Raw genomic sequence first — 25,000 nt, forward strand, 5'->3', positions numbered from 1 at the left:
GTCTGTCCTGCAGCCCTCTGCTGCACAGCCCCGCCCAGCCGGACATGACGGGTAAGACAGCAAGCAGCGGCGACCACGAGAAAACCTGACGCTCACAAACAACAGCTGTTAACAGCAAAAACGACAAACTAGTGCAGTAAATACCTGCGCCTCTCTGAGTGTAGCTCACGCACCAACAAACAGGTTTACTGGCTCTTAATGCACAGAGTTGGTGGTGTGAACGTGCTGCGTGTGTTTGACGTTCATATTTTGATAACGTTCAATGTGAAAAGAAATGAGTTTGTGGAAATACGTGTGCAAAGTTATGACAAATGAAATGCTGGCGAAGTTCGGCCCTGGCATCAAAAAGCAGAAACTGATCGCTGTGTGGTCCAGCGCCAACTAGTGGTCAGAGCAGACTCTGCGGGCAGCAGCTGTAGTCACAGAAAAGGCTCGTTTTGTTGGGATTTGACTTCGTGTGTCTTTCAGCTCCCCCGATGGACTGTGGAGGCAGCGAGCTCTCTGACGGCGGCAGCAGTGGCTACTGGAGCGTCGGCCACGACAACGGAAGCCCAGCCCCCTCTCCACCGATGGCGGAGCCTGCCGTCAGCCCGGCCACGCCCCCAGATGAAGGGCTGGACATGGAGCTGGAACAGGTGCTGTTCGATGAGCCGGCGGCGCGGAAACGCAGGGTGAGCAGGTTGTCACGGGACAAATCATAGAGCACGGCGGCAGAGTGCGAGTGTTGACGGCCCGTTTCCTTCCGCAGAATTCAGCGAAGGCGGCCTACAGGTGCCTGTGGCCGAGCTGCGGGAAGGTGCTCACGTCAGCGGTGGGAATCAAACGTCACATCCGGACAACACACCTGTGGTAAGGAGGAGCAGTGACCTGAATGTTGGAGGGTTTTGCAGTGAATGTGAAGTCCTAAGATGTTTTCGGTTACACTCTGACCTCTGACCTCTCACAGCAGCCGCGGCGGCGAACACGAGCGATGTTCCCGCAGCGAGGAGGATTTTTACTACACTGAGATTAACCAATGGGAGCAGCAGCAGTCTCCTCCTCCTCTCCCTCTCCTGTGTGGCCGTGCCTCCCCCACCTCCTCCTCCTCCTCACCCTCCTCACCTCCCAGCCCTCCGCCTCCATCCCCTCCGTCTCCCCCTTCTCCAGCCTGCAGCGCTCTGAGTCGCTCCGCCCCCTCCTCCGGCAGCTCCTGGCAGGTCCAATCAGAGCACTCCTACCAGGTAGGTGGGGCTTATGACTGATTGCCAGCCGCTCTGTTTAACAAACATATTCATTTTCTGTCACGGATAACAAGTCCGAAGCAGAGCTGCGTATGGACAACAAGACATTTTGCATGTGTTTCTCTTAAAGTGTGTGTGACGTTCCTATATTGTGTTTTTAGGCTCCGCCCCCCAGTCATGTGACCACAGCAGCTTCAAACACACCCACCTGTCACTGGACGGCTCCGCCCACCGGCTGCCTCAGACAGGTAAACCAGTGTTTGTATTTGTGTTTGTGTCACACAGTGAAGCATCTCCAACATGCAGAGCAAAAGATCGAATAATCCACAAAAGACAAAACGAAAACAAAATGCTCTAAATGTGTCCATCAAAAACTTTATTTTCTTCTTTCCTCTCGTCGATCACGTAACCACCCGCCACACTCCTCTGACTGTTTACTTAAAGAATGTGAAGTTTTGATTTTGCACTTCCTGTTTGATAAGCAGACTGAACACGACCTGCTCGCCAAACTGCAGGCTCTGCTCTGTTCCTGGGACGCGTCGACATTAGCGGCGCGAGTAAATAAGCGCTGTTATTTTGCGCTCGGGAAGGGGGAAGCGTGCAGAAGACTCATTAAGTTATTTTACGTGGAAGCTGTGGACTGAAACGTACTTTGTTTCTTCACAGAGAACAGACACTTTTGGACTTTCCCTGGAAAGATTAGGTTTGACTGAGATGCTTTTACTAAGTGCTGTGCATCCCCTTAAAGCTACCACCTCCTCCTCCTCACTCACTTCTCTAATTCACTTTCTGTTTTCTCTGTGTGGATCCTGCACAGCAGCCTATTGTGTGTTTCCTCCAGCAGCCCGGAGAAGCCTGTTAAAACTGGTTTTACAGTGGAGGAGGGCGAACACAGTGTGTGTGTGTGTGTGTGTGTGTGTTCCTCCCTGATGGCTTTCATTCAGCAGGAAAATCCCCTCTTGGATAGTTTGCAGTCACATTTTCCATCAGTCTGCCCCCTGCAGGCGGATTGTGAGAACTGCAGGATATTTTTCCTCCAAACACAAAGGAGCTCAGCAGACATATGGAAACTGAACGATGAAGAACCTGCTGCTGTTGATTTCTGCTGCCAAAGTGAAACAGCAAAAAGCAGTGAGGACAGAAGAGAGAGGAAACAAAGAGCGAAACCACAAACACACCTGCTTGCTTTTTCACTTTCATCTCCTCCTCCTCCTCAGGGTTTGGCGTTTCGGGTGCGTTCGGTCAGCGTAGGAGAGCAGTGGCTGCAGCAGCAGAGCGCCCCCTGCAGGTCAGTATCGCATGGTACCACCTGCTCGTGGACAAACACGCACACACGTTGAACACAAGCAGAATATCACAGTAGCCCTCCATCTTCGTTTCTGCCAGGAGGATTCGTGGCGAGGCCAAGAAATGCCGAAAAGTTTACGGCATCGAGCACAGAGACCAGTGGTGCACGGCCTGCCGCTGGAAGAAGGCCTGCCAGCGCTTCCTCGACTGAACGGGGGAGGAGCGAGAGGAAGAGGAGGAACAAAACAAGGACTGAAACAGGCTGTAAACTTCGGCCTCCCCTGGTGAATGTTTTGTACTTTCTGAAACCAGAGATATTTTTTTGTTTTTGTACTCTTTCTACATTTGCTATTGACTATTGGCATTGACTCTTTTTTCTTCTCTTTTTTTTTTTTTACTTTGAATGTACTTTCTGAGGGTGTTTGTAGATGTTGTGTCCTGTCGGTGCTTCTTGATGGACAGATTGGGGCAGCTATGATGTGACCTTTAGCCCTGAAGCAGCCAAGCGAGTCCGGTCGACTTGCCTCAGGTGCTTTTATCAGAACCAGGATCAGGGTCCACATATGTATTGACCAGGATTTGTTGCTGAAGCTTCAAGGGTCAGCTGGGTAACTGAAATCTGTGCTCTTACCAGGCTGGTTCAGATGGTGCCAGCTAGCACAAGTTTTTATTCAGATTTATGGATGAAAACCATCAGCGTATATAAGGATGGCCCACACATCTCCACTTCATCCCGCTGTACAAAAGTGAAGCCAAAATATCCCTGATACGAATGCTGCTCTGATGCATGTCCCATCTGCTAACATTGAGGGGTTTATGAGCTGTACTGCTGCCAGCCACCAGGGGCCGTCCAGATGTTTGGGCAGCTTTGTGATAAAAGTAAGTAGAAAAGGTTCCCTCTGGACCTCAGTGACAGGAAGGCAGAAAGTGTTTTCATCCTGAGCTCAGAGCTAATGCTAACACTAGCGCTCTGCTGCAGCAGAATCAGCCTTTAGCTCCACCTGCTGTTTATCTCCGTCAGACAGCCAACTCATATTGCCACAACAGATTTGAGTTAAACGCAGAATGTTTGGAGGCTGCTGTCTAAAACACACACTTTGTTTGAGTGACTGTTGTTCCATGCAGTTTGTACATTAAGAGCTGATCCAGGAGCAGTGAACCCTGACACACCAAACTGAACGACCACACTTTTCTTCATTTTTCAGCCTTTTTGGTCAGAGGAATCATTCATGTCTTCAGGCTTCACTAACAATTAACTTTCCATCCTTTTTTTTTAAGATTTTTGATGTGTATGAAGACACGTAACAAACGGTTGTAATTTTCCCAGCTAAGGGCCTAACAAAGGATTACCCCATCTTGTTTATGGCACACTAACATGAGCAGATTTATGTGTTTTAAAGCACTTGCCACTGAAAAGGAGCCTCCTTTAATCTGCTTACACTTTTGTTTGACTCTGTTTCAAACCTGTACTACGTGCTTCTGTTCCTTTAAGGTGCCCAGAAGGATAAAGTCACCGCTGTAGTCTTCGTGGTGCGTTCACTGTCCCGCCACGTGTCATCTGAAAAATCAGGCTGTGTGTCAGGGCTCTCATACTGCTCCTTCACACACACACACTGAACTGAGGTTTACTTTAAAGTTATTTATCACATCAGGTGTCAGCATCTGGGCTAATCGTCACATCAGACACTTGACTGTAAATATCAGCATCGCTTTGTCGTCTCTTCATCCGAGCCTCAGTTCCGTTTTGTCTGGAAGCAGAAGCCATTTCCACTCGCCCCTGTGGACACCACACGCAGTATTGATCAACAGATCTGTTTAAACACAAATAGTTTTACACTGAATCAGATTTTATCATATCTACATCTCCTGGCGTGGATCAGAGGAAACACCAGACAGACGTAAAAGGACGACTCCTCCCGCAGACTTCTGTTTAAATCCTCTGCACGTCCTGTTTGTTTATGAGCAAAGCAAGTAAATGTTGATGCACTCTTTTATACATGATGTGAAGTCCTGATGTTATCACAATACAGCGAAAAGCTGATTTTGTCTGGTTTGCCTTTACTGCCGACAGAGCAGGTGAATTGCAGAGAAATCCTCTTTAGCTCCCAGAAGTGACTTTTCAGTCTAATTTTAAGTTAAGAAAAACCCAGAGATTGAAGTTATACTGATGTGTTTACTGTACCAACACCCTCATCAATGTATCAGTACTCAACACAGAACAGCTGTTTAAAATAAAGTTTTTTTATTAAAGATGATCCAGCTCGATAACAGCAAAATGAACACAAACTTCCTGTAAACTGATAACAATTTTAAAAAAAAACTAACTGCTGCAGGTCCAGTGATTGGTCTGCTGTGAGACACACACACACACACACACACACACTCACTCACTCACTCAGTTCTCAGCTGTGACTCTGCTGTAATAAATTATATGTACAGTCCAGGTCCATCTGTGACTCGTGTCCATGAAGAGACGCTCGTCACTCTGCAGCGCTGGAGTCTGCAGAGACAAAAGAAAAATAACATTTAATATGCAGAAAACAAGAAGAGGAGAACAAACGAGACAAAACCCCAATGTGTACTTTTACATGATGATAGCGACATAAACTCTGCGGCAAACATTACTGACAGCTCACACGTCCGCTCGATTATCCAACACAACAATTAATATTTTCTCTGAACAGGTGAGAACCACCCGGTCACAGCACAGCACACACACTGACACCTGACTGTATAATATGTAGCTTGATACTTTACCATTTATCCATTTTGTTTTGGGTCGACTCACTCTTTCCGTCACAGGCGACAATTTTGACCTTGTCGACCTTCACAAGGTCCGTCACCTCCCTGAACTCCACATCGTTCAGGACAAACGTCCACACGTTGTCACAGAACCTGTATGTGTTCAGGGAGCCCTGGGGACAGACGGACGGACAGACAGGTGAGACAGACTCCCAACACTCCCTGACAGGCCATACTGATGGTTTAATTTTAGTGCTTTGTGTCTCAGTGGCTGCAGCTGAAACTACAGGTGTGTCCTGCACAGAGGCTGACTGCTTGATACTCGATCATCACTTTAAGGATTCATTTAGCTGGTTGCTGCCGATGTGCAGGGTCACGTTCGGGGGTTAAAGGTCACAGGAGGCGGACTCACCCTGAAGTTGACTCTGTTGCGGACTCGATTGGCGAGCGCCGTGTTGATTGCTTTATCAAACTGAAGGAGGACCTGAAGAGCCAACTGAGGTGTGATCTGCTGAGTCTGAACACACACACACACACACACACGATTTAATTTAACATCCTCACCTTTCACACACGACTGTAGCGACTCTTAACCGCTTCAACACACTCCCAAAACTTAGGAAAACAAGAAGAACTTTAATTACTGTTTAGCTACGCGATCTTCTTTTTCAACTGATGCTAATTAGCTTCAGTGGATAACGACTGCATTCTTCTAAAACTACACACGAAAAGAGATGATTTAAACATCTCATGTGGATGGAACAAATCAGTGCTGGAGCAAACCGCGGTTAGCGAGCTAAAGTTAGCCCCCTTCGAGCTAACTAGCGTCACTGACTGCCGCCGCAGCGGTTAGCAACATGCTAATCGCGGCTAGCTGCGAGGAACCAGCCGTCATTGCGAGGTTAGTGTCACCTGTATGAGCTCGTCTAGACTCTCCTGCAGGCTGTTTCCCAGCGTGGTGTTCCTGTACAGCTGGTACGCCATGCTGGAAACGACTGTAACAACAAGAAACTATAGTAAGCTGTCCTTCAAAGACACACAGCGCTAACTAAGCTAGCCGCTTCTTTCTACAACAAGCGAGCGGTGAAACAAGCTAACGTTAGTTAGGAAGCTTCCGGTTACGTATTTCAAAATTAAAAACACGCTTTTAATGCTACTGCACTCGTGGTAAAAGTGGTATTAAAATCACCCTGCCTTCATGTAGTACATTCTTATATTGTCGACATTGTTTTTTCTTTGGCTCATAAATCATTTCACTAGACTGTGTGTATTTAGGGCATCTTTTGAACGTATTTAAAGTTTAAGAATTAAGCGAAACAATGACGTAGATTTAATGTGAAATGTCTGTCAGATACTAAGTTACTATTTAGTCGTACGACACGCTTAGTTTCACTTTCTACTCGTTTTAATCGTGTTAAATATTAATTAAATAATCAACTGTAGCATGATATCACTTTTTCCTCCTGAAGTGATTTATTTTCTGCCTTTATTTTGAAGGAAAGGTGTCATACTTTTCCGCTTTTAAGTCTCGCTGATTTAATCGAGACTACGGAAAGTGAGCAGAACCAAAATACGTACAAACAACGTCACTGACGTTTTACTGATATTTTACCGATGTATCGCAGAGTTTTAAATTTACTTTTAAGCCCATGTTCTCTTTCCATCTCATTAACAGTAATTAATATTTTTATTATTGAAATGGGGCAGCCGGGGCCCAGATGTTGGAGAAGCGCCTTGTGACCGAAACCACTGCATGTAATTTGCCGGGTGTTGCATGTGTGAATGTGCATGTGTTAAATGCAGAAGACAGTGTGTGTATGTAAAAATATATATACTGCCAATAAAGTGATTCTGAACTTTAACTTGTTATTAATTAACCAAATTAACATACATTCATGTATGACAAAAAACCCAAACATAAATACAAATCACAAATGTTTCTTTCCTCAGTGACAGTTTTAATGATGAATGTCAACTTGTAACTCCTTTATTTAGTATTCAGAGTAATCAGTATTTATTCTGCAGCTGATTAATCACACTGTGAGGGAATTCAACAATTAACTCCACTAGATGGCAGCAAAACATCAACTCACCAACACTGTGAGGGAGGAAAAAGAGGCTTTTGACCCAGCTTCTTCATCCCTGATGTTTCTGAAGGACGACTTCTCACTGGTTCACTTGTTTCAGAATTGATCTAATCTGATTTTTTGGTTTAAAGGCTCTTTGGTTTTGGGAACATTAGGGTCTTAACACCACATTTAACGTGCACGTGCGTAACTCCTGCATTTATATACAATGTATATATTGTTTCACACATGTAAATACCTGTATTTTTGATTTATACTTATCTTGCTTTTGTTTATCCTATTTTTATATCTTTCACTTTTCTTTCTTGGTCGGAAACACTGCAAGTGCAATGTCTGTACGAAAAAGAATTTCCCTTCGGGGATAAATAAAGGAATTCTGATTCTGATTTATAGCCTGCAGTCTGTAAGCTCCTCCAGCTCCTTCTCTTCTTTATCCAATCACAGCCAATCTGTAGATGTTCTCTTTCTCTGCTGTCATTCACCTGTCACGAAGGCCCACCTGGACCCCTTCACCGTCTGGCCATCTCCAATCAGACCAGCTGATCAGAGGTCGTCCCAACATGGAGCTCCACGATACACAGTCCAGGTATGCATTCATATACTGCATATACATACAAAAGGGTACACGTACACATACATAGTAGAGTAATATTCAAGTCACACTGTGAAACATGTGAGGCAGTTGAAGTGATGGAGGAGACCATGACCCATCAGTGTGTGCCACTCACAGCTGCTGGAGGTCACTTTGTGTGTGAACGAAGCGTTTCGGTGTGATGGATGCTGTGGCTGAGTGTTGTGAACGGCTGCTTGCTTGTGAACAGAACTGCTTCGCCAGCCGCTCTGCTGAGCTCTGACCTCGCCCAGCGTCCACGCTGAAGGAAAATCAAGCGCTCGGTAAATAAAGACAAGAAGGGAAGACACACTTATTGTGAGGGAGTATCGGCTCAACATGAAGTGAAATGATTAAAAGTGCAGCCTCATAAACTGAGAGTGTTGGTGCTTTTTAGCTCTCTAGTCAGCGTTAGAGCAGGAAACGCATCAGAAACTTATTGTGGGTTTTAACATTTAAAAAATGTGAGAGCGTTGCAGGTAGGACGGATGTTTTGTGTTAGGATGATGTTTGATGCATTTATCAGCTCGTCAGTGTGGGGATGTTAAGCAGCTGATTAGTGGGAGGCTGAGAGCATGCAGCTCCATCAGCTCCTGCAGCTCCTTCAGCTCCTTCAGCTCCATCAGCTCCTGCACCTCCTGCAGCTCCTGCAGCTCCTGCAGCTCCTTCAGCTCCTGCAGCTCCTTCAGCTCCTTCAGCTCCATCAGCTCCTGCAGCTCCTGCAGCTCCTGCAGCTTCTGCAGCTCTTCAGGTCCTGCAACTCCTGCAGCTCCATCAGCTCCATCAGCTCCTGCAGCTCCTTCAGCTCCTGCAGCTTCTGCAGCTCTTCAGCTCCTGCAGCTCCTGCAGCTCCTTCAGCTCCTGCAGCTCCTGCAGCTCCTGCAGCTCCTGCAGCTCCACTCCAGCCCACACTGTTATGATAATGAACTCATTCAATATGCAGATTCAGTCCTCAGGGGCCTCGCGCAATTAATTGTTCTCATTGACTCGTGTAATTATTTGTTTGAAGATTTAATTTGGAGATTTAGAAACATGTCGATGCTGTGTGTGTGTGTGTGTGTTATGTAATCCAGACCTGCAGCAGGAATAACACACAGTGATGATGCAACAGTCCTTTATGTAAAATGATGCGCGCAGGCCTGATCACGACACGTCATTTTTACATTAAAATATACCTGTAATTTACAGTGTACAGCAGCACATTCAGTCTCACACAGGAACAAGACGACTATGTGCTGCGTTTTACTGTCGTCCATGTTTCAGCTCGTCTAAACTGCTTTCTGTCCTGTTGGCTTCTTTGATCGACAGCAGTGATTGGCTAAGACGGGTTTGTGGGTGGGAACTCGATACCAGACAAACTCTGGCTGCAGATGCCATCAGCAGAACGAGATGGCAGCACTCGTGTCACGCTTGTACAGCATAGAAGAGCAGACAAGTCCGCCATCTTTATATGGTGGTTTTGTCCAACGTACGTCTAAACTAAAGACACATTGTGTCACTACACAATGTGCCTTACAAATAGAAACGACTCACGCAGGACTGAGTATTCAGTGTGTGTGAAGAGAGATGAATCTCTGTGACCGTCTGAACGTGTGTTTACTGAATAAAACCTTCAGTATTCCCTCAGAGGAAGACAAACAGACTGTAGTCTGTGTAAATTTTGGTGGATTACTCCTTTAATCTCTGATCTCACAGAACAAACTGTGACGCTGTATTCAGCAGCGTTGGTGTTAATGAGCTGACGGCAAGCTGATGTGAAACACGGTGGACTGTCTGAGAGACCTGCAGGTGAGTCGAGTCCAGCGACTTGAAGACACGTCAGCGTCTGCTTGAAGAACGACATGAGGAGAAAAGTCGCAGCTGCATGCGTGCGTTTTCAGCCTGTGATTAAAGGATCTGCTGTGATGATCGTTGATTCATCTGTTATTCTTGTTTAAATGGAGCAGAAATAACACATTTACTCTCCAAACTCTTCTCTTCTTCAGTGGATTTGTCCTTCGTAGGGCAGCTGGAGCTCGCTCACATCAGGCCGTCAGCAGTCATGTGACCGGTGCTGCATTTTAATGTTTACTCACAGCAACCCCATCGGGAAAGCCAGTGTGAGTATTCGACACAAACCAGTTACATCTCCAAACCAAATCAGTGACCGTATTTGCTTTATTCGGATAATTTCTCACCACAGTTATACACCATGTAGACAAAAGTATCCAGACCCTCTTCATGGGTCTGTTCCTCAGGGTTTGGGCTCGGCCCCTGACTTCCAGTGAAGGGAAATCTTAATGCTTCAGCACACCAAGACATTTTGGACAATGCTATGCTTCCAACTTTGTGGCAACAGTTTGTTGAAGGCCCTTTTCTATTCCAGCATGACTGTGCCCCAGTGCACAAAGCAAAGCTCCATAAAGACATGGTTGGATGAGTTTGGTGTGGAAGAACTTGACTGGCCCACACAGAGCCCTGACCTCAACCCCATCCAACACCTTTGGGATGAACTGGAACGGAGATTGTGAGCCAGGCCTTATCGTGTACTTTTAATATTTAACCTGAAGATTTTGAGACAAATACAAGGAAGTTTGTGTGTGTGTGTGTGTGTGTGTGTGTGTCCAAAAAAATTAATTAGTCCAGTCTAGTCCAGCTTTATAAAATGTGCCAGTTAATAAGAGCTGAGACATAATTAAATTTGTGGCTGAGCGACCTTGGGGGAGTTAAAACATAAAACCGTGATAAATGAGCCACACGCACGCACACACACACACACACGGCCACCGCTGATCAGCTGGTTATTGTTCTGAATCTTACCACAAGTGAAACATGTCCAACATTTGAGCAGCTCACTGACGCCAGTCGTTCCCCACAGAGCGACAAGCGGTGGAGGAGGAGCCCTGCGGCATCAGGCCGTCAGCAGTGGAAATGGTAACAACACGTCACCTCAGGTTAGCCAGTGATGTTACTGAGTTAGATGTGAGCGAATCAGAACGAGTCTGAGTGATGATGTAACTGCCATAAAGCACCTGCTTTCGGCGTGAAGTTTGGTCTAACCGCCTGTCCCCCTGAGAGACCACCGGGAGTTTTCATGTGGCATAAACTGAGCTGACCGACCTTCTGGTGATGAACCTCGTAAAGAGCATGAAGGGAAGCGAAAGCCGACCACTTCTCACTTCTCACTTCTCTTGGCTTGTAGCCAAACGTTGCATATGAGGGAGAAGGTGAAATGACGCCAGCGTGAGGTCCTTCTTCCACCTTTTGGAGGCAGACTGAAATGGCATCCAACAGTTTCTGTGGTTTTTCAGCCGAACGACATCAACGACGTGACGTCGTTGTCGGATTACCGTCAGATTCTGACTTTGTGTTTTCTTATTTTATGCTCTTAAATTGAATTGCCTGCCATCAGACCAGGTGGACTCATCTGTCATTAATGAGCGTGCTCGTATTTGATTGGCCAACGCAACGTCTTGCTCATCAGGTTGAGTCACCGTGACATCATCGTGTTTGTGCGTTGTTTGTTCTGCTTTGTGATGCTTATGAACTTATTAATTCCTCAAGTCTGATTTCTGGCTGAAGCAGCAAAGCGATCAATAACTGATACTGTCTGAGCCACTCTGACGTGATGGATGTCTAAATATCCTCTCAGACTGACCAAATTCCTCTCTCGTCAGGGTTGTGATCACCTAACAAACCGCAGCTAATTACAAATGAACTTTCAGAGGAGGCGTGTGACTCGAGCGACCTCCTCTCAAACTGCTTCATGAACGTAATCAGACGCATCAATCACAGCGAGCCAGCGAGGCCCGTGTTAATCCTCTGTGTTCACTTTGGAGTTAAATGGCCCTAAAGGCTAATGAAAGAGACGCTGGGCTTCGCTCCTGCAGCCTGAGGAATGAGTCTGTCACTGCTCAGTCAGTGTCGAGCAGATCGAGTCATCATTCAGCTCAAAGTCAGATCGCACCTTCATGAAAAGTTAGCAGGCTGGAAACAATAACTTCTGCCGATTTAAACGGCACGGCGGCGTCCCGGTGATCGGCAGTGGGCTCCTCTGACTGGCCGTGGACGTGGGCGTGGCTCAGGTGTGACGACGGCGAGAAGCGACTGCCTGAACGATGTTGGCGTCATCAGTTGTGTTCCAGCCGGACAGTAAAGAGCAGCACTGAAGGTTTTTCTCCGTGAAGCGGATGTTTTCGCTCTTCTCAGCTGGCTTTGCTTCCTGTGTGTCACTGATCTGATTGGTTGACGTTATCCTGCGATGCACACATGGTTCGTCCTGTCTCCGGGGTTTCCTGCAGCTCCTCCTGCAGGTTGGCTTCATTAGGTTGATCTAAGGTGAGGATGTGTGAGGTTCAGGGCACCACGCTGTGCTCAGAGATCTGAAGTCAGGGCTTGAAGCGTGGTGTTAGCACCTTTATTGAAGTAAATGATCCAATACGTCTTTCAGAGAGCTGGGACAAGTTGGGAAGATGGAGACGTCTCCTTTTCACCTGAAATCCTGTCACCAAGCAGCAGCATCAGGTGTGCACACACACAAACGTTTCTGTAAACCTGCTGGTTTGTTTCCAAGCCGTCTGATCTTTAAGGAAATTCCACTAGTTTCTCGTAGTGTCTGAATCTTCACACGCCGTCGTCTCAGTCTGAGTTAAACTACAGAAACTCTGAGCGACGTCTGGATGGAATCCTGCTCTTTATTTAAATTCTGAATCTAATGGACAGTCAGAGCGCGATGATGGCGGCGGCGGAGGCCTCAGCCACGCCTGTCGTGTTGAGCGAGTGCTCTCATTGAACTGAGGGCCGCAGCAGACACGTCATCACACGTGGACCATCTGTCTTCATCCAAAGCGGCGCAGAGCGAGACGCTGAACGCCTGCCGAGACTCCAGCACATCCGAGTAACAGGAAGCGTCTGATTGGCCGGACAGTCACGGGAGACTGCGGGGAAACTGCAACAGAACAACACCTGCAATGCAGCAACCTGATGTGCGTGGAAATCTGAGTGGATCTGCAGTTATTTCTTACTGCTGTAAGTTCTGGAGATGATTAGCTGCAGTACCACAGGTGTCCACTAGGATGACCTGACTGTGACACACAGTCTCAGCTCAGTCAAACATTTAGCTCATTACAGACAGTGAGACTGTGTGTGTGTGTGTGTGTGTGTGTGTGTGTGATGGATGGCTGTAAACGATCTGTTCACTAACAGGAGGCGACACAATAATCTGCTCGTTTGTCGGCTTAACTGGAACGTCGATACTGCATCGACTGACATGTCAGCCACGGCGAGGCCTTCATTAACCTGCCATCTGTCTCTCACACACACACACACACACACACATCTCAGCCTGTGTGTGTGTGTGACTCAGAGCTCACGTCACACATGTGACCATGATGGAGGCCAATGAACATGAAGCTCAGCTGTTGCAAATCAGAGTCTCAGAGCTGCACAGTTTCTTAATGTTTAACTATGAGCTCCGTCCTGTCCCGTCCGTCTGTGTCCTCACCCGTCTGTCTGTGTCCTCACCCATCTGTCTGTGTCCTCACCCGTCCGTCTGTGTCCTCACCCGTCTGTCTGTGTCCTCAACCGCCTGCCTTTTAAAAATCATTCACTGACAGACCCACACTCGTCTTGGGGGTTCAGTCTCACTTCTTCCTCATCTTATTTAACAACCACAGGGCCCATTTGGCTCCATGGCAGCCCTGTGGTCCCACAGTCCCTGAACGCATCAGAGCAGTAATGTTGGCACATTGACTCAGCAGCAGCTAAGGACCATTTGAATGGTCTCTCCTGGCTCTGCACACCTTGTTAAATCCCACTTTGTCCGCGGTCCTCGTCCTCTGACAGTTAAAGAAGTGACGAATGGCCATTATTATGGAAAGAAGGTTACTTTTATACACGGCTTGCGGCGCTGGGGGGGCGACGGGGGCAGCTCCATCACTGTCAGGGAAACTAATGATAAGATATCATAAGACACGGGACGGCCATGTTAAGATGGAGTGTCCTCCCACTGAGTTTTCATCAGCCGCCGTCTGTCTGCGCTCAGCATTCATCTTGATTCTGCATTCAGTCGCACTTATTTTGCTTCACACCTGCAAAACACATCACACACTCACAGCTTCTGTAGGTCTTTTTAAGAGGAAACAATCTGCTCGCGCAGTTCACGTAAATGATGATGAAAGTGCCGTTTTCACTGCACGCTGCTGCATGTTTGCAGATCAGACTGTGACAGACTGACGTCCGAACGCTGCAGACGTGTTCAACACAAATATGAAGTTAAATCACACTGTTGTGAAGTCAAAGCAAACACATTCAGAGATAAACTGAACGGCGTCCGTCCTGTCTGGATTAACTCGTTTCTTTGGCCTAATTCACCTGATAAGAAAGTATGGATGCATTGGCGGTGGATTCAGGCACCTGTGAGACTGCTGGAAAGTTCTGAATGTGATCCCAGTCATTCCCAGGGCGTGAAATACAGTGTTTTTGTCACGACCCTCGTTGTACCCGATTTCACCCACGAAACCGAAGTTCACGTCGTGTGACAAAGGAGACACGCGTCTTTTCCTAAGCCACACAGTTTTCTGGGTTTCAGGTGGCGTTTCAGGTGAAGCACATGTTAAGACTTGGTGTGACCAGGCGTCGGTGCGTGATGAGCTGGGAGAGACATCAAGTCACAAATCGATGAGGGTATCGGCAGGAGAGACACAAACCGGGACTGCTTCACTGCCGTAGTTAAATTCTGAGCTGCTCCTCAGTTGTTAACCGTGTTTCAGTGGATTGTTTCAGTGGGAGTCCTTTTGTGAAAGCTGCTCCCCAAACTCGTGTGTTCTCGTTTTCCCGACTCTCTACAACACGGTTTAAAGATGCAGCACTTGAATTTTTTCAAATTTGTATCAACAGGAAAACTTCAGAGGTCAAACTTGAAGCATTCAGACCCATCGAGCGCCTCCAAGAGTGAAAACTGATGAGGAATTTGAGCAACTTTTAATCAGAGTGAATCAGACGATGATGAGCTGTAAGTCCATGGAGCCGTGCTGCATTCAGGGTCTATAAAAAAAAACCCAACAGGATCCTCCTCTGTGATGGACGGATTAGAGGCTCAGATTGTTTTCCTGCTGCAGCTTCATTGAAGTTTCCCCTGAATTAATTGAAACTGTGTGCTGGTTAAGCCCTGACAAAACACGTTCAAACACGGAGTCTCGTCGTTTTCTCCGGACGATTCCCAAATCTGAGTCTGTGGTTTGTGATGTGTTTGAAGAGGATTTTGATTTAATTACCACATGCGTGCAGAAACAGGACGGAGCTGTGCTGCTCTTAAATCAGCGTTAATATCAAACCAAAATCACAGTCTAATCTTTTGATAATTGAATCCTTATTTATTAGACAGCTTTTATTTGTTTAATCACCAGCGAGGAAAATGAAGTTCTGCTGCAAATATATGCACAGACGAAGACAAAGTAAAACCTTGTGTTGTTCAGCTATGAAAAGAAAATGAACTAATGAGTGTTCACATAAAGTATACAAGTAGACAGAGAACGAGCTCAATCACTTCTGTTTCAGTTCTGCATCTCTTCAAATATTTAGTTTGTTTTCATTTCCCTGCTTTCTTGTATGATAATCAGAGACCTGAACGTCAGTGCCAAAAAGTCGATAAACTAAAAGATACGAGCAAACTTTACTGATCTTCAGAGGATAAAACCAGTAAAAGGAGTCGAGTTCTGAGTCGTGTCAGCTCTTTGAGTCATTATGCAGAATGTTTTGGGTTAATAAAATTTGTAGATCTCCTGTTGAAAATGGACAAGATTGGCCTTCGTCATCACCTCGACCTCAGGGGACGTCCAGAGGACCTGGACGCCACACTGGAGGACGGCGGCGCTTCGTACAGCACAGTGAAGGAGTCGGCAGAAGGAGCCTGAAAGGAAGTCCGGTCACAACGCAGGAGATCACTGACCGGATCCATGACATGATCTTCGTTTACACGACTGCAGTTATCCACCAAGGTGTCCACCTGCTGGGTCTGAAACTCCTCGGGCCTGGGTAGGAGCAGACTCAGAACCACGTGAAGCAGATCTCCAGAGGTTTCTCTTCGTAACCCCGGATGAGATTTTGAGGTCCACCAAACAATGAAGACTCAGAGTCTGGAGTGAGGTCTGCAGACAGGGGGGTGCTGCTGCTGGTGGACTGCCTGGAGGCCAGATGACAGACCTGTAGTTACCGTACACTCTGCTGGTGAGCCTGCGACCTTTGCCTCAGTCTAAAAGCGTAGTAATGACTGAAAAGAAAAGACCCTTTTTGTACTGTTCGTAATGTGACAGGAAGGACAGGAAGTGGATTGAGTCAGTGCTGCTTTGGCTCCTGCGAGCTTTTCATGTCTCAGTCTGCAGGTCACCATCAGGTGAACGCAGGTGAACAAATGACAAACACGGTTGTTTCCCAACTGATACCAGACAAGAGTCACTCATCATCTCAAACTGATCAGAGGTCAGCTGGATTCAGCACCGAAACGCCCTCAGCTCCTGCAGTAACGACCAGATTCAGTTTTCTCTCATGACGCTGACGCTGACGCTGACGCTAACGAACACGTGTGGACTCGCGCTGACGAGCGGTGAGAGCTGAACCTGAACCTGATTCTTTGGAGCAGCTTTACGAGACGTTTTTCTTCCATCAAACAGAAAAACGTTACAAGTGTCCTTCGGTTTGAACACTCGGCCTCACATGTTTGGTATCTGTGACACATTTCAGACGTCTGCGACGCTTCCAAATGAAGTTCAAACAATGGAGAGACACTGAGAGGTGAACTGATAACTATTTGATAAAATGTCATCTCTGACTCTGCTGTTGTTGTGTTTTCTCATCTGACTGCGTCATCGACTCTCCTCGCAGCAGCCGAGAGTCTGACTGCGTCTCTCTCGAAGCCAAACGACTGTGCTGTGTAAAGACCATTATTTCCTTTTGTCCCGCACCGTCTTCTGTCTTTATTATTGCATAACAGAGGAGTAAATACAACAGATTCATCCTCTCTAATGACTTCCTTGTCGACCGTCTCCTCCCTCGACGCCATGCCCCGGTTTGATTAATGCGGCGCGGCGAGTCCGAGCCGAAACGCCTGAGGGAGGGTGGAGGAAAGTGACAAAACAAGAGGAGGAAAACAAAAAGGTTGTGGTGAGATCACAGGAGAATTCGACAAGGAGCATCTCGTCTATCAGAAACATTAAGAACGTAATGTGCTATTACTCTGTGAGCTGCCAGCCGCCTTCCTCCAGGCTCGGCCGCTAATAGAGCCGCCGGCGCACCACCGCCGACAAGGGCCCTCGACACGCCGCCGCCTTAATACCAACCGCACCCGCCGCTTCTCCGACAAAAATGACATCGTCTGGAGAGTAAAGCAATCAGCCGAGCTGGTATTACCGAGCATTTATGTCTGGGCTGAGCCTCGGCACAACAAATCTTGACCTTAAAGAAGCCTGTTATTCCATTTTTCTTTCAGACAACTCAGTAAGTCCCTGTGAGAGCGGCGGTCGGGGGAGATTTCCTGCAGGATATCTGTGGGTTTAATTCACTGATTCACCAATCTGTTTCCCACTAATGCTGCTGAGGGCGAAGGCCTGACACCAGCAGCAGAAACACACGAGCAAAGACTCTGACCTGTGTTGATATACCAGCCAGCACAAAGTTTTTCAGAGTAAATACTCCTGGGATCAGCTGCAGAGCTGAGAACGAGAGCTGAGGATCAACCGCGACACAAACCGGAACATGTACGACTACGACACCGTCGATCCTCCACAGCGTGACATGGACGAGGACGCTTTGCCTGAAAGCATCAGGGATCATTTAACACCTGGACCAATTGACAGAGACAGGAAGGCAGATCTGATGTTCAGTTTAGCTTCAGAAGATGACTTTTCTTTTAAAAGTGTGATGGGAGATTTCAGAGGGCAGTAAATATCAGTAAACAGGAACTACAGCACAATGAAATAGTGTGTTATTTCACTTCGGGTCGGCCTGACGCAAAAAGACGATTTCTCCCTCGTAACACTGAACTCTGCCACCAGGTGTCACACTCGGCCGCTCCTGAGCCCATGAATGAGGGTGTAGCAGAGGCAAAGAAAGGATCACAAAACTCCAGGTCCAGAAGGTATCACGGTTTTGTGTCACAGATCAGTTTAGAAACGCTCTCCTTCGGATCTGATGCAGTTGCCTCTCAGATTCTGCAGTCTCCCTCAATCTGATTGGTTACGTATCATGAGTAACAGCCAATCAACACCACAGCTGCTGCCGTGAGGGCGGAGTCAAAGGGAAGGCAACAGATACTGACAAAATTACGATAAACGTCACAATCCCATCATCCACAGCCAACTGATTTCTCCCATTGGCTCTGTGGCTAACTTAGCTAACTGTCCGACTGCAGCTACAGCAAGTAACGATAAAAGTATTCGTCCATCAGGAAACGCCGTAATCCACCTCCCAACCGGATTCTCTGTGGTCCAACAGGCCACAGAGAATCCTCCTCCAGTGGTGTTTTTTGGCGTCCTGGGATCTGCCTGTCAGTAAACACCTCTGCGGCGGGCACAGACGTCGAGCTAACGGCATCGTTTCAGCCATTAGAGCCGAGGACTCCAGTCGGAGGAGACGGCCTCATTTCCTCCTCCATGCTCCTCGTGGGAGCACCAGGAGCCGTTTAGGTGATTTCTCTCCGAGCGTCCTCATAAGTGCAGCAGATATTCCTCTTTAAACGTGTGAAATGTGAAACATGATGTTTCTTCTTGTTTCTCTCCGACGAGTCTTTTTAAAAAGCTCAGCGATCACCACCCGCCATCTGAGGAGATGGGCTAATTAAATTGGTACTTTTTACAAGTCTTACTCAATAAATCTGAATAAATTAACAAGGCATTACTACGGCTGCTACATTAAATTTGCATAGTGCATTTAATGAATATGCAGCCGCGAGTGGAAAGGTCTGCCACTGTGAACCCTGGCGAATTAGCATAACTACTTCCAGCATGTTTCTTAAATAATGCTCTCATTTGCACATCACTGAGTTGGCTAATTCTGGCTTCTGTGAGGGCGGCCTCGTAATTAAAGAATCCCACTTTAATTTTTAATGAAGTTTATGTTACATCAATCCTGACAGTAATGAGGAGGACGTGGAAACAAAAAGGCTGCTAATAATTAAATTCACAAACCAGTTTGAGGGATAATAACTCCTGAGGAGGAATTACACGACTAATTATTAATTAAATATTCATAGTGCCGTGGAGCAGAGGCGGCGGCGGCGATGGCGATGGCTCGCTGTAAGCAGTCGCCTCGGCGCCGGCAGAGTCCAGATGCCAAACGGCTTTTATCTGTGAAGGACTTGAGAGGCTCCTAACAGCGCTCCAGACTGTCATTAATTATAATGACCCCTAAAACAAAACCGGCTGTAATTGGTGGTCGTCTGTGGTGGCGTGATGTCAAGCGAGGTCTGGTGGCTTCACTCCCCGCAGAACTGACTTACTGTGTTTGAACCTGTTTCTGAGTCAGTGGGTGAAATGCTTTCACACTTTCAATTCAAAACTTCTTTTTCTTAAATCAGCCACTTCCTGTCTTCATAACGTACCAAGACGCATTCGTGGACAAGAGGAACCACGCAGAGAAGAGTTAGATCGACTCAAATGGCTTCTTTTTCCACGGGGATGAAGAAAATTCTGGAGAATGAATGAATGAAAGGCAGCGTTCATTCTGCTCAGACTGAAAAACTATATGGAGTCATTCAAATTTAAACTCCAGACATTTAACACTGAGAAGCATTAAATTAAAGTCTTGGAAAGTGCACCTGAAGGAAGATGTTACGATACGATACGAAGCGGTTTTTGCGTAGCTGCTGCAGGTGTTTTCCCCCAGTTGGCCTCAGGGGGGCAGCAATGAGTACTTTCTTTACTTAAACTTGCAAATGTTTTTGCTTTAACGTGTTGTACTTAAGTGTAATACATGAGTAAATGTACTTAGTTACTTTCCACCACTGCAGTTGTGAGGTACTGGTACTTGAGTATTTACAGGCCAAGCATGATACTCCACTCCCTTACTTCACTGCATTTACCCAACAGCTGCAGTTAATTTGCATGTCAAGAGTTTAGAAAATGTAAATGAAATGAAACTGTATGTTGGTTGGACTGAACAAACTCTCCAACAGGAAACTCCTGCAGGAGTCACAGTCAGCTGATCTGAGGTCAGACAGAACAGGACAACAGGGGACACTTTACTGCAGTACTCTGAGTACTTTAAGACCATCTGAAATACTTTAACCACACTTTAGATAACATTTTCAACATTTCCAGAGTAAATTTACAGTGTGGTGTTCGTACTTTTACTTCAGTAATGTATCTTAATAATTCCTGATGTAACTAGGGATGAGAATTGATAAGAATTTAGCGATTCCGATTCCATTATCGATCCAAAGCCTTATCAATTCTCTTATCGATTGTCATTGGGTGAGGGAATGAAAAAATACAAATGAATTTGTTTGCTTTAACTCTTTGATATCCAAGTTTGGACAGAATATACAGTATATCCGGTATGCACTCATAATCTGTAATGTCCTGACGACTGGACACTGGTTAAAACAACATGCAACTTTGACAATACTAGATTTACCTGAGAAGATGACAGAAAATATGCAACAAATTAACCTACCGAAGTTCAGGGGCATTTACTGCGGCACCACAGATCTGGTCACTGCTCGGTGACATTCGTTTATCCTCGCCTCTGACAGTTTATCTTCCCTGCCTCGATGAAAGGGGTTGCTAAAGGTGTTTGAGAGCTGGGGGCAGCAGCTTCCGAGTCGGTGTGAGAGCCAGCCTCTGAGCTAGCATGACTCTGGGAGTCGTCATCATCATCTAAAATTTAATTCCAGGAGATGGACAGTGTTCAGATGATGAAAGGAGGTTAACGTGGCGCTAGCATAAACACAGTAGGCAGAACCTGGAGGAGTTTATCGTTACCTTCGACATGTAAAGAAGATGACACCGAGACATTAGCTCCGCTCCTGCTTTTACCTGGATGAGATTCACCTTCGCTAAATTAAACCCATTACAAATTAAATTAATTGTGTGCTGGGTGGACAGATGCTTCTGTGTATTAGAGGTGTTTCCCCCCCTTTGACAAAATGAAAGCTTTGCAAGTGTTAAAAGTAGCCCGGGTATCACCTTTTTGCGTGAAATATAGCCAAACTTTAGAATGGTTCCGCCTTGACGCCATGTTTGAAAAGTTCAGAGCCAAAATACACCTCTTGCGTGTGACGTCATCACGCATTTGCGACATATGTGGAATCGATAAGCGAAATTGTCAGGCAGGTAAACAAACAATTCAAAGGAATCGAATTACTGGGAACCGATTCTCAAAAAGAACCGGTTTTCGATTTCCATCCCTAGATGTAATCCAATCAAATCATGATGATTTGACTGAGTGGTGAAGAAAGAATCAGAGTGTGTACTTCTTCTCCTCTTTTCAAACATGTAGTATTGAGTTTGTGGTTTTTGTTTGTTCATCCTCAGAACCGCGTGAGGTGTGTGTGTTGTCAGAGACACTCGACGCCCAGTGGTCCAATCAGAGCAGACACTTTGTGCCATCTTTAAAAGATAATTTCAGAGGTAACGAGTGCTGAGCTCCTCCTAATTCACCAGCAGGCGGAGGAGGAGGAGGAGAAGGAGGCCATCCTGTCTTTTCTCATTACAGACTTGTGAAACATTCTTATTGCTCGTGTATTTAATTAAGCTGCAGAAATGCAGCATCAGGAGGACTTGGGGATAAATAAGGAGCCTTCCCATTGGTCCCACTGAGGAGCTGTTGATGCTCCATAAATCCCAGTCAGGAGAAATTTAATTGAGTTATACTACGCTGAATTACCTTGCATCTAAATGGCATCCTGGTCCAGGCAAATGGAATAATTAGGCCCCGGCCAAAATGTTATGGACTGTTATCCTGAGTCACTCGAGGCCGCCGATGTTCATGGATGTGAAGCACTCAATTGGCTGCGTTTATGAAGAAGTATGTCAGATAACAAGGACGAGCGGTGAGTACTTGATTACTTCAGAAAATAACTGCTGCCTCTGTGGAGAGACTCGAGTTTCGTCAGAGCTTTGTAGATTTGTTCCATAAAAACCCAAACCATCAGGCTGCTATGTCTGAAACGAGCTTTCAGTCGTCTCATATGACCTTCATCAGCAGAAGGACAAATGAGAAAGTCCATCTGATGAGAAAAGCTCCAGAGCCGGGGTCAAAGGTATGGGTTAGCTATGAGCTAACAGCTGTGAGCTAACAGCTATGAGCTGACACCAACCAGCCAGCCAATCAGAGGCAGAGCAGGGCTGGTTCGCTGCCACAGGAAGTGTGTGTGCAGCAGCTTCCATCCTGCGACAAACTCTCCGCTGTGCCTCTCTGTGATGAGCTGCTGCAGTGATAATCTCTTAATGAGCGCCGACGCCTCAGCCGCTGCTCTTGACAGATGCTAATCACCTCCCTAATTAGCAGCTCTCCTGAAGGCCGCCACTCGTTTACTAATCGGCCTCCAATTTGCTTAATCAGCGGTTTAATTGAAGTGATCTCATCCTGAACACAAAGAGCCACTCGAGTGTGAGCACACACACCTTCTGAGGCTGGACACGCTGCTGGGAGTCGAACCCAGCCATGCCAGTTTGGATGAGAATTTAGCAAATGATTCCGCGTGAGAAGAACCTTCAGGTAAATGTGCCATCGGCTATCAGCTATCGATCAGCTGACTGACAGAAAAGGGCCGTGAGTTTGATGTTTGATATTTCCTGTCTGCTGTTCGATGATGTTGTTGTTGTCAGCTTGTGATCTTAACATGAAATCACTGGATGGAGGCCATGTGACATCAACACAAACAGAAATTCTTCTTCTGTGGCTTCCTGACGGTGCCGACGACTGGCGGTGGATTCAGCAGTGAACAGAGTGCAGAGCTGGAGGTAAAGCACACGCTGACACCAAACACACTCAACCTCTCAGTGTTCACACGTCCATCTTCACACATCGTCAGGTGCTTGAATCCAAGGCCTTGAGTGAGCCCGATGTTAACTGTTGACAGATTTGTTGGCGGTCCGTTCTGGCTAACGGAGTCCACAGCCAGCAGCTGGTTAGCTTAGCTTAGCATAAAGGCTGGATACTGAGGGAAACAGCCAGCCTGGAAAGTTGAAACACACCAGGTAGCACCTGCAAAGCTCACTGATTATCACGTTATATCTGGTCTGTTTAAGTCACATGACTTGGACACTTATGACTCACGGTTTGAATCAGCTGAATGAGTTATTATCCCTTCATTCTCTGCACCCTGGATTCCAAAGGCAGAAATGCTGGTTTTCTGTTGGAGTGAATCTCTGAAGGTGTCGGTCACACGGGACGGTAAACGTTTGTACTAAAGCAGTCATGATAAAAATTCTTCTGTGTTTTGGTGTTGTTTGCAGTCGTTTGCTTTATGGTTGCTTTCGACTTCTTGGTGGATTCAGGCGCACCTTGTAAACTCTGAAATTTACATCGCTTAGTTTGGTGCATGGATGCCAATGTGGATTTTGTGGTGCGTTCAAGTGAAGTATGTTTAAAAAAAATTCAACAAAAACAAACTGCAGTTCAAATAGCATTAGGACTCATTTAGAACTAACTAACGTCTAACTGCTGGAGTGCCAGGACTAACTCATGACTTGCATGACAATGACTTGACTCCCACTTGTGTTTGAACTATCAGTCATTTCACATGGACCTCAGTTTGAGTAGAAACACAGAAATTATGAAAGAAATTTAAAAGTGTTTCCTGTCTGAGCTGCAGAATTTGTTATGTTGATTAAAGCTCCTCCTCCTCCTCCTGATAAATCAGCAGCTCTAATGGAGGCCACTGGCTCTGACTGAGGGTGGTGGGGGGTGTGGTTGTAGACGGCGTGCTGGGTGGTAACGGCCTTGATGCATTCAGGGGCACCCATTCATTTATTTCATAATAAGGGCCTGGCCAACCTGCAGCAGCAGGGGGGTCGTCATTAATCCGTCACAAATTGGAGCCTCGGCGGGGCTCGATGAGTCGACACCAGAGGAATATTTAATTCTGTCACAGAGGAAACACTCACAGGTTCAGGTTCTTCATGTTTATTTACTACCTGGTTACCAACGAACTGATGAAACAGCAAACAGAAGACGGTAAACAAACCTTTTTATTTTAATGTTACTGTCACATCCGACAAAACACAGCGAAGAACAGAGCGAGCAGACTTGTGGCTGATGCGCACAGAGCCGATCGCTCAGAGCGTCTTTGACGAACAGGACCACATGTTCTCAGCGGCGTGAAGACCGAAGGACCGCGGGCAGCTGGCGTAAGCGCCAACGAGCCACATTAAAGCGCAGAACAAGAAGACGACACGACAGCAGGCAGCACGGAACAGATGTCCTCCAGCGTGTCCTGATGGACAGACAGCTTATGTGAAGCTAAAGTAACTGCTAACTGCTGCTAACCATAGATTACTGGTGCGGGTTTCTCCTGTATATTGTCTGGATCCAAATGTGTAATCTGCTTGTGTCAGTAACGTAACTGACTAACTAGCTGCCATCAACTAGTTAGCTCAGGTATCCATGTAGCTAACTGTCCACCTGGAGGTGGAGCTTTACTTAAGCTGATATAACTTCAAAAACTTTATTGGGCCACAAGCTAATGGCAGCTAAAGTCGTGGTTACTTCCCAACAGTTAAGGCAGTCCGTCTGTCTGTCCGTCCGTCTGTCCGTCCGTCTGTCCGTCTGTCTGTCCGTCTGTCAGAAAACTCAGCTAACCTCCGAGCTGAAGCAGAGCAGCTGGAAGACATCACAGGGAAAACCAGAAAATGTTTTCTCCTGTAAATATAATCTGGTTTTGCCAAAATCAGTTCCCTCATGTTTCCAGCCTGATTCTCGTCTCACTGTGGTCTGAGAAACAGGAAGTTAAATTCAGGTTTGTTTATTTGCGTAGAGGAGGGAGTTGAGATCCCAGCTTATGGCCTCACTGGCTCACTGGAGACGCGTTCATGCCAGCTGTGGTGCAGACTCAAGAGAACAACAGCCATCACTTCAGC

At 46.6% G+C, this 25,000-nt stretch overlaps 2 protein-coding genes and 2 long non-coding RNA genes across 6 annotated transcripts in view; 3 read left to right on the plus strand and 1 right to left on the minus strand.

The window, feature by feature from the left end:
* Window positions 1-4,762, plus strand: part of znf395a (zinc finger protein 395a) — an 8,770-nt gene extending 4,008 nt beyond the window's left edge. The window contains exons 4-10 of one of the 2 annotated variants that reach the window (XM_046397898.1): window positions 1-51; window positions 469-671; window positions 749-849; window positions 947-1,220; window positions 1,382-1,468; window positions 2,438-2,508; window positions 2,584-4,762. The exon at window positions 1-51 is cut by the window's left edge and continues 59 nt beyond it. In XM_046397898.1, coding sequence (XP_046253854.1) covers window positions 1-51; window positions 469-671; window positions 749-849; window positions 947-1,220; window positions 1,382-1,468; window positions 2,438-2,508; window positions 2,584-2,875 — 1,079 coding nt within the window. In that variant the 3' untranslated portion in view covers window positions 2,876-4,762. The remainder of the gene's footprint in view (window positions 52-468; window positions 672-748; window positions 850-946; window positions 1,221-1,381; window positions 1,469-2,437; window positions 2,509-2,583) is intronic. The other variant, XM_046397907.1, reaches the window with a different exon arrangement.
* gtf2a2 (general transcription factor IIA, 2) lies at window positions 4,737-6,359 on the minus strand. Its single transcript, XM_046398098.1, has 4 exons — window positions 6,162-6,359; window positions 5,662-5,766; window positions 5,265-5,422; window positions 4,737-5,007 (listed from the first exon to the last, which is right to left on the minus strand). Coding segments are annotated over exons 1-4 (336 nt in total). The 5' UTR covers window positions 6,234-6,359; the 3' UTR covers window positions 4,737-5,006.
* A 4,783-nt stretch (window positions 6,360-11,142) lies between these two features.
* LOC124064017 lies at window positions 11,143-13,081 on the plus strand. The gene is made up of 3 exons (XR_006844202.1): window positions 11,143-12,263; window positions 12,376-12,449; window positions 12,538-13,081. It is a non-coding gene; the product is annotated as an uncharacterized LOC124064017 (long non-coding RNA).
* A 5,004-nt stretch (window positions 13,082-18,085) lies between these two features.
* The window catches only part of LOC124064000, a 22,909-nt gene continuing 15,994 nt past the window's right edge, over window positions 18,086-25,000 (plus strand). For both annotated transcript variants that reach the window (XR_006844196.1, XR_006844197.1), the window contains exons 1-3: window positions 18,086-18,604; window positions 21,452-21,547; window positions 22,748-22,882. This is a non-coding gene — a long non-coding RNA (uncharacterized LOC124064000). The remainder of the gene's footprint in view (window positions 18,605-21,451; window positions 21,548-22,747; window positions 22,883-25,000) is intronic.

Source organism: Scatophagus argus, chromosome 1 (genome assembly GCF_020382885.2).
Source record: "Scatophagus argus isolate fScaArg1 chromosome 1, fScaArg1.pri, whole genome shotgun sequence".
Taxonomy (NCBI): domain Eukaryota; kingdom Metazoa; phylum Chordata; class Actinopteri; family Scatophagidae; genus Scatophagus; species Scatophagus argus.

Coding starts and splice junctions, on each gene's coding strand:
- gtf2a2 (XM_046398098.1), bottom strand. CDS start 6,233: ATGGCGTACCAGCTGTACAGGAACACCACGCTGGGAAACAGCCTGCAG. Junction 5,767..6,161: donor GTCTAGACGAGCTCATACAG/GTGACACTAACC, acceptor GTGTGTGTTCAG/ACTCAGCAGATCACACCTCA. Junction 5,423..5,661: donor GCAACAGAGTCAACTTCAGG/GTGAGTCCGCCT, acceptor GTCTGTCCCCAG/GGCTCCCTGAACACATACAG.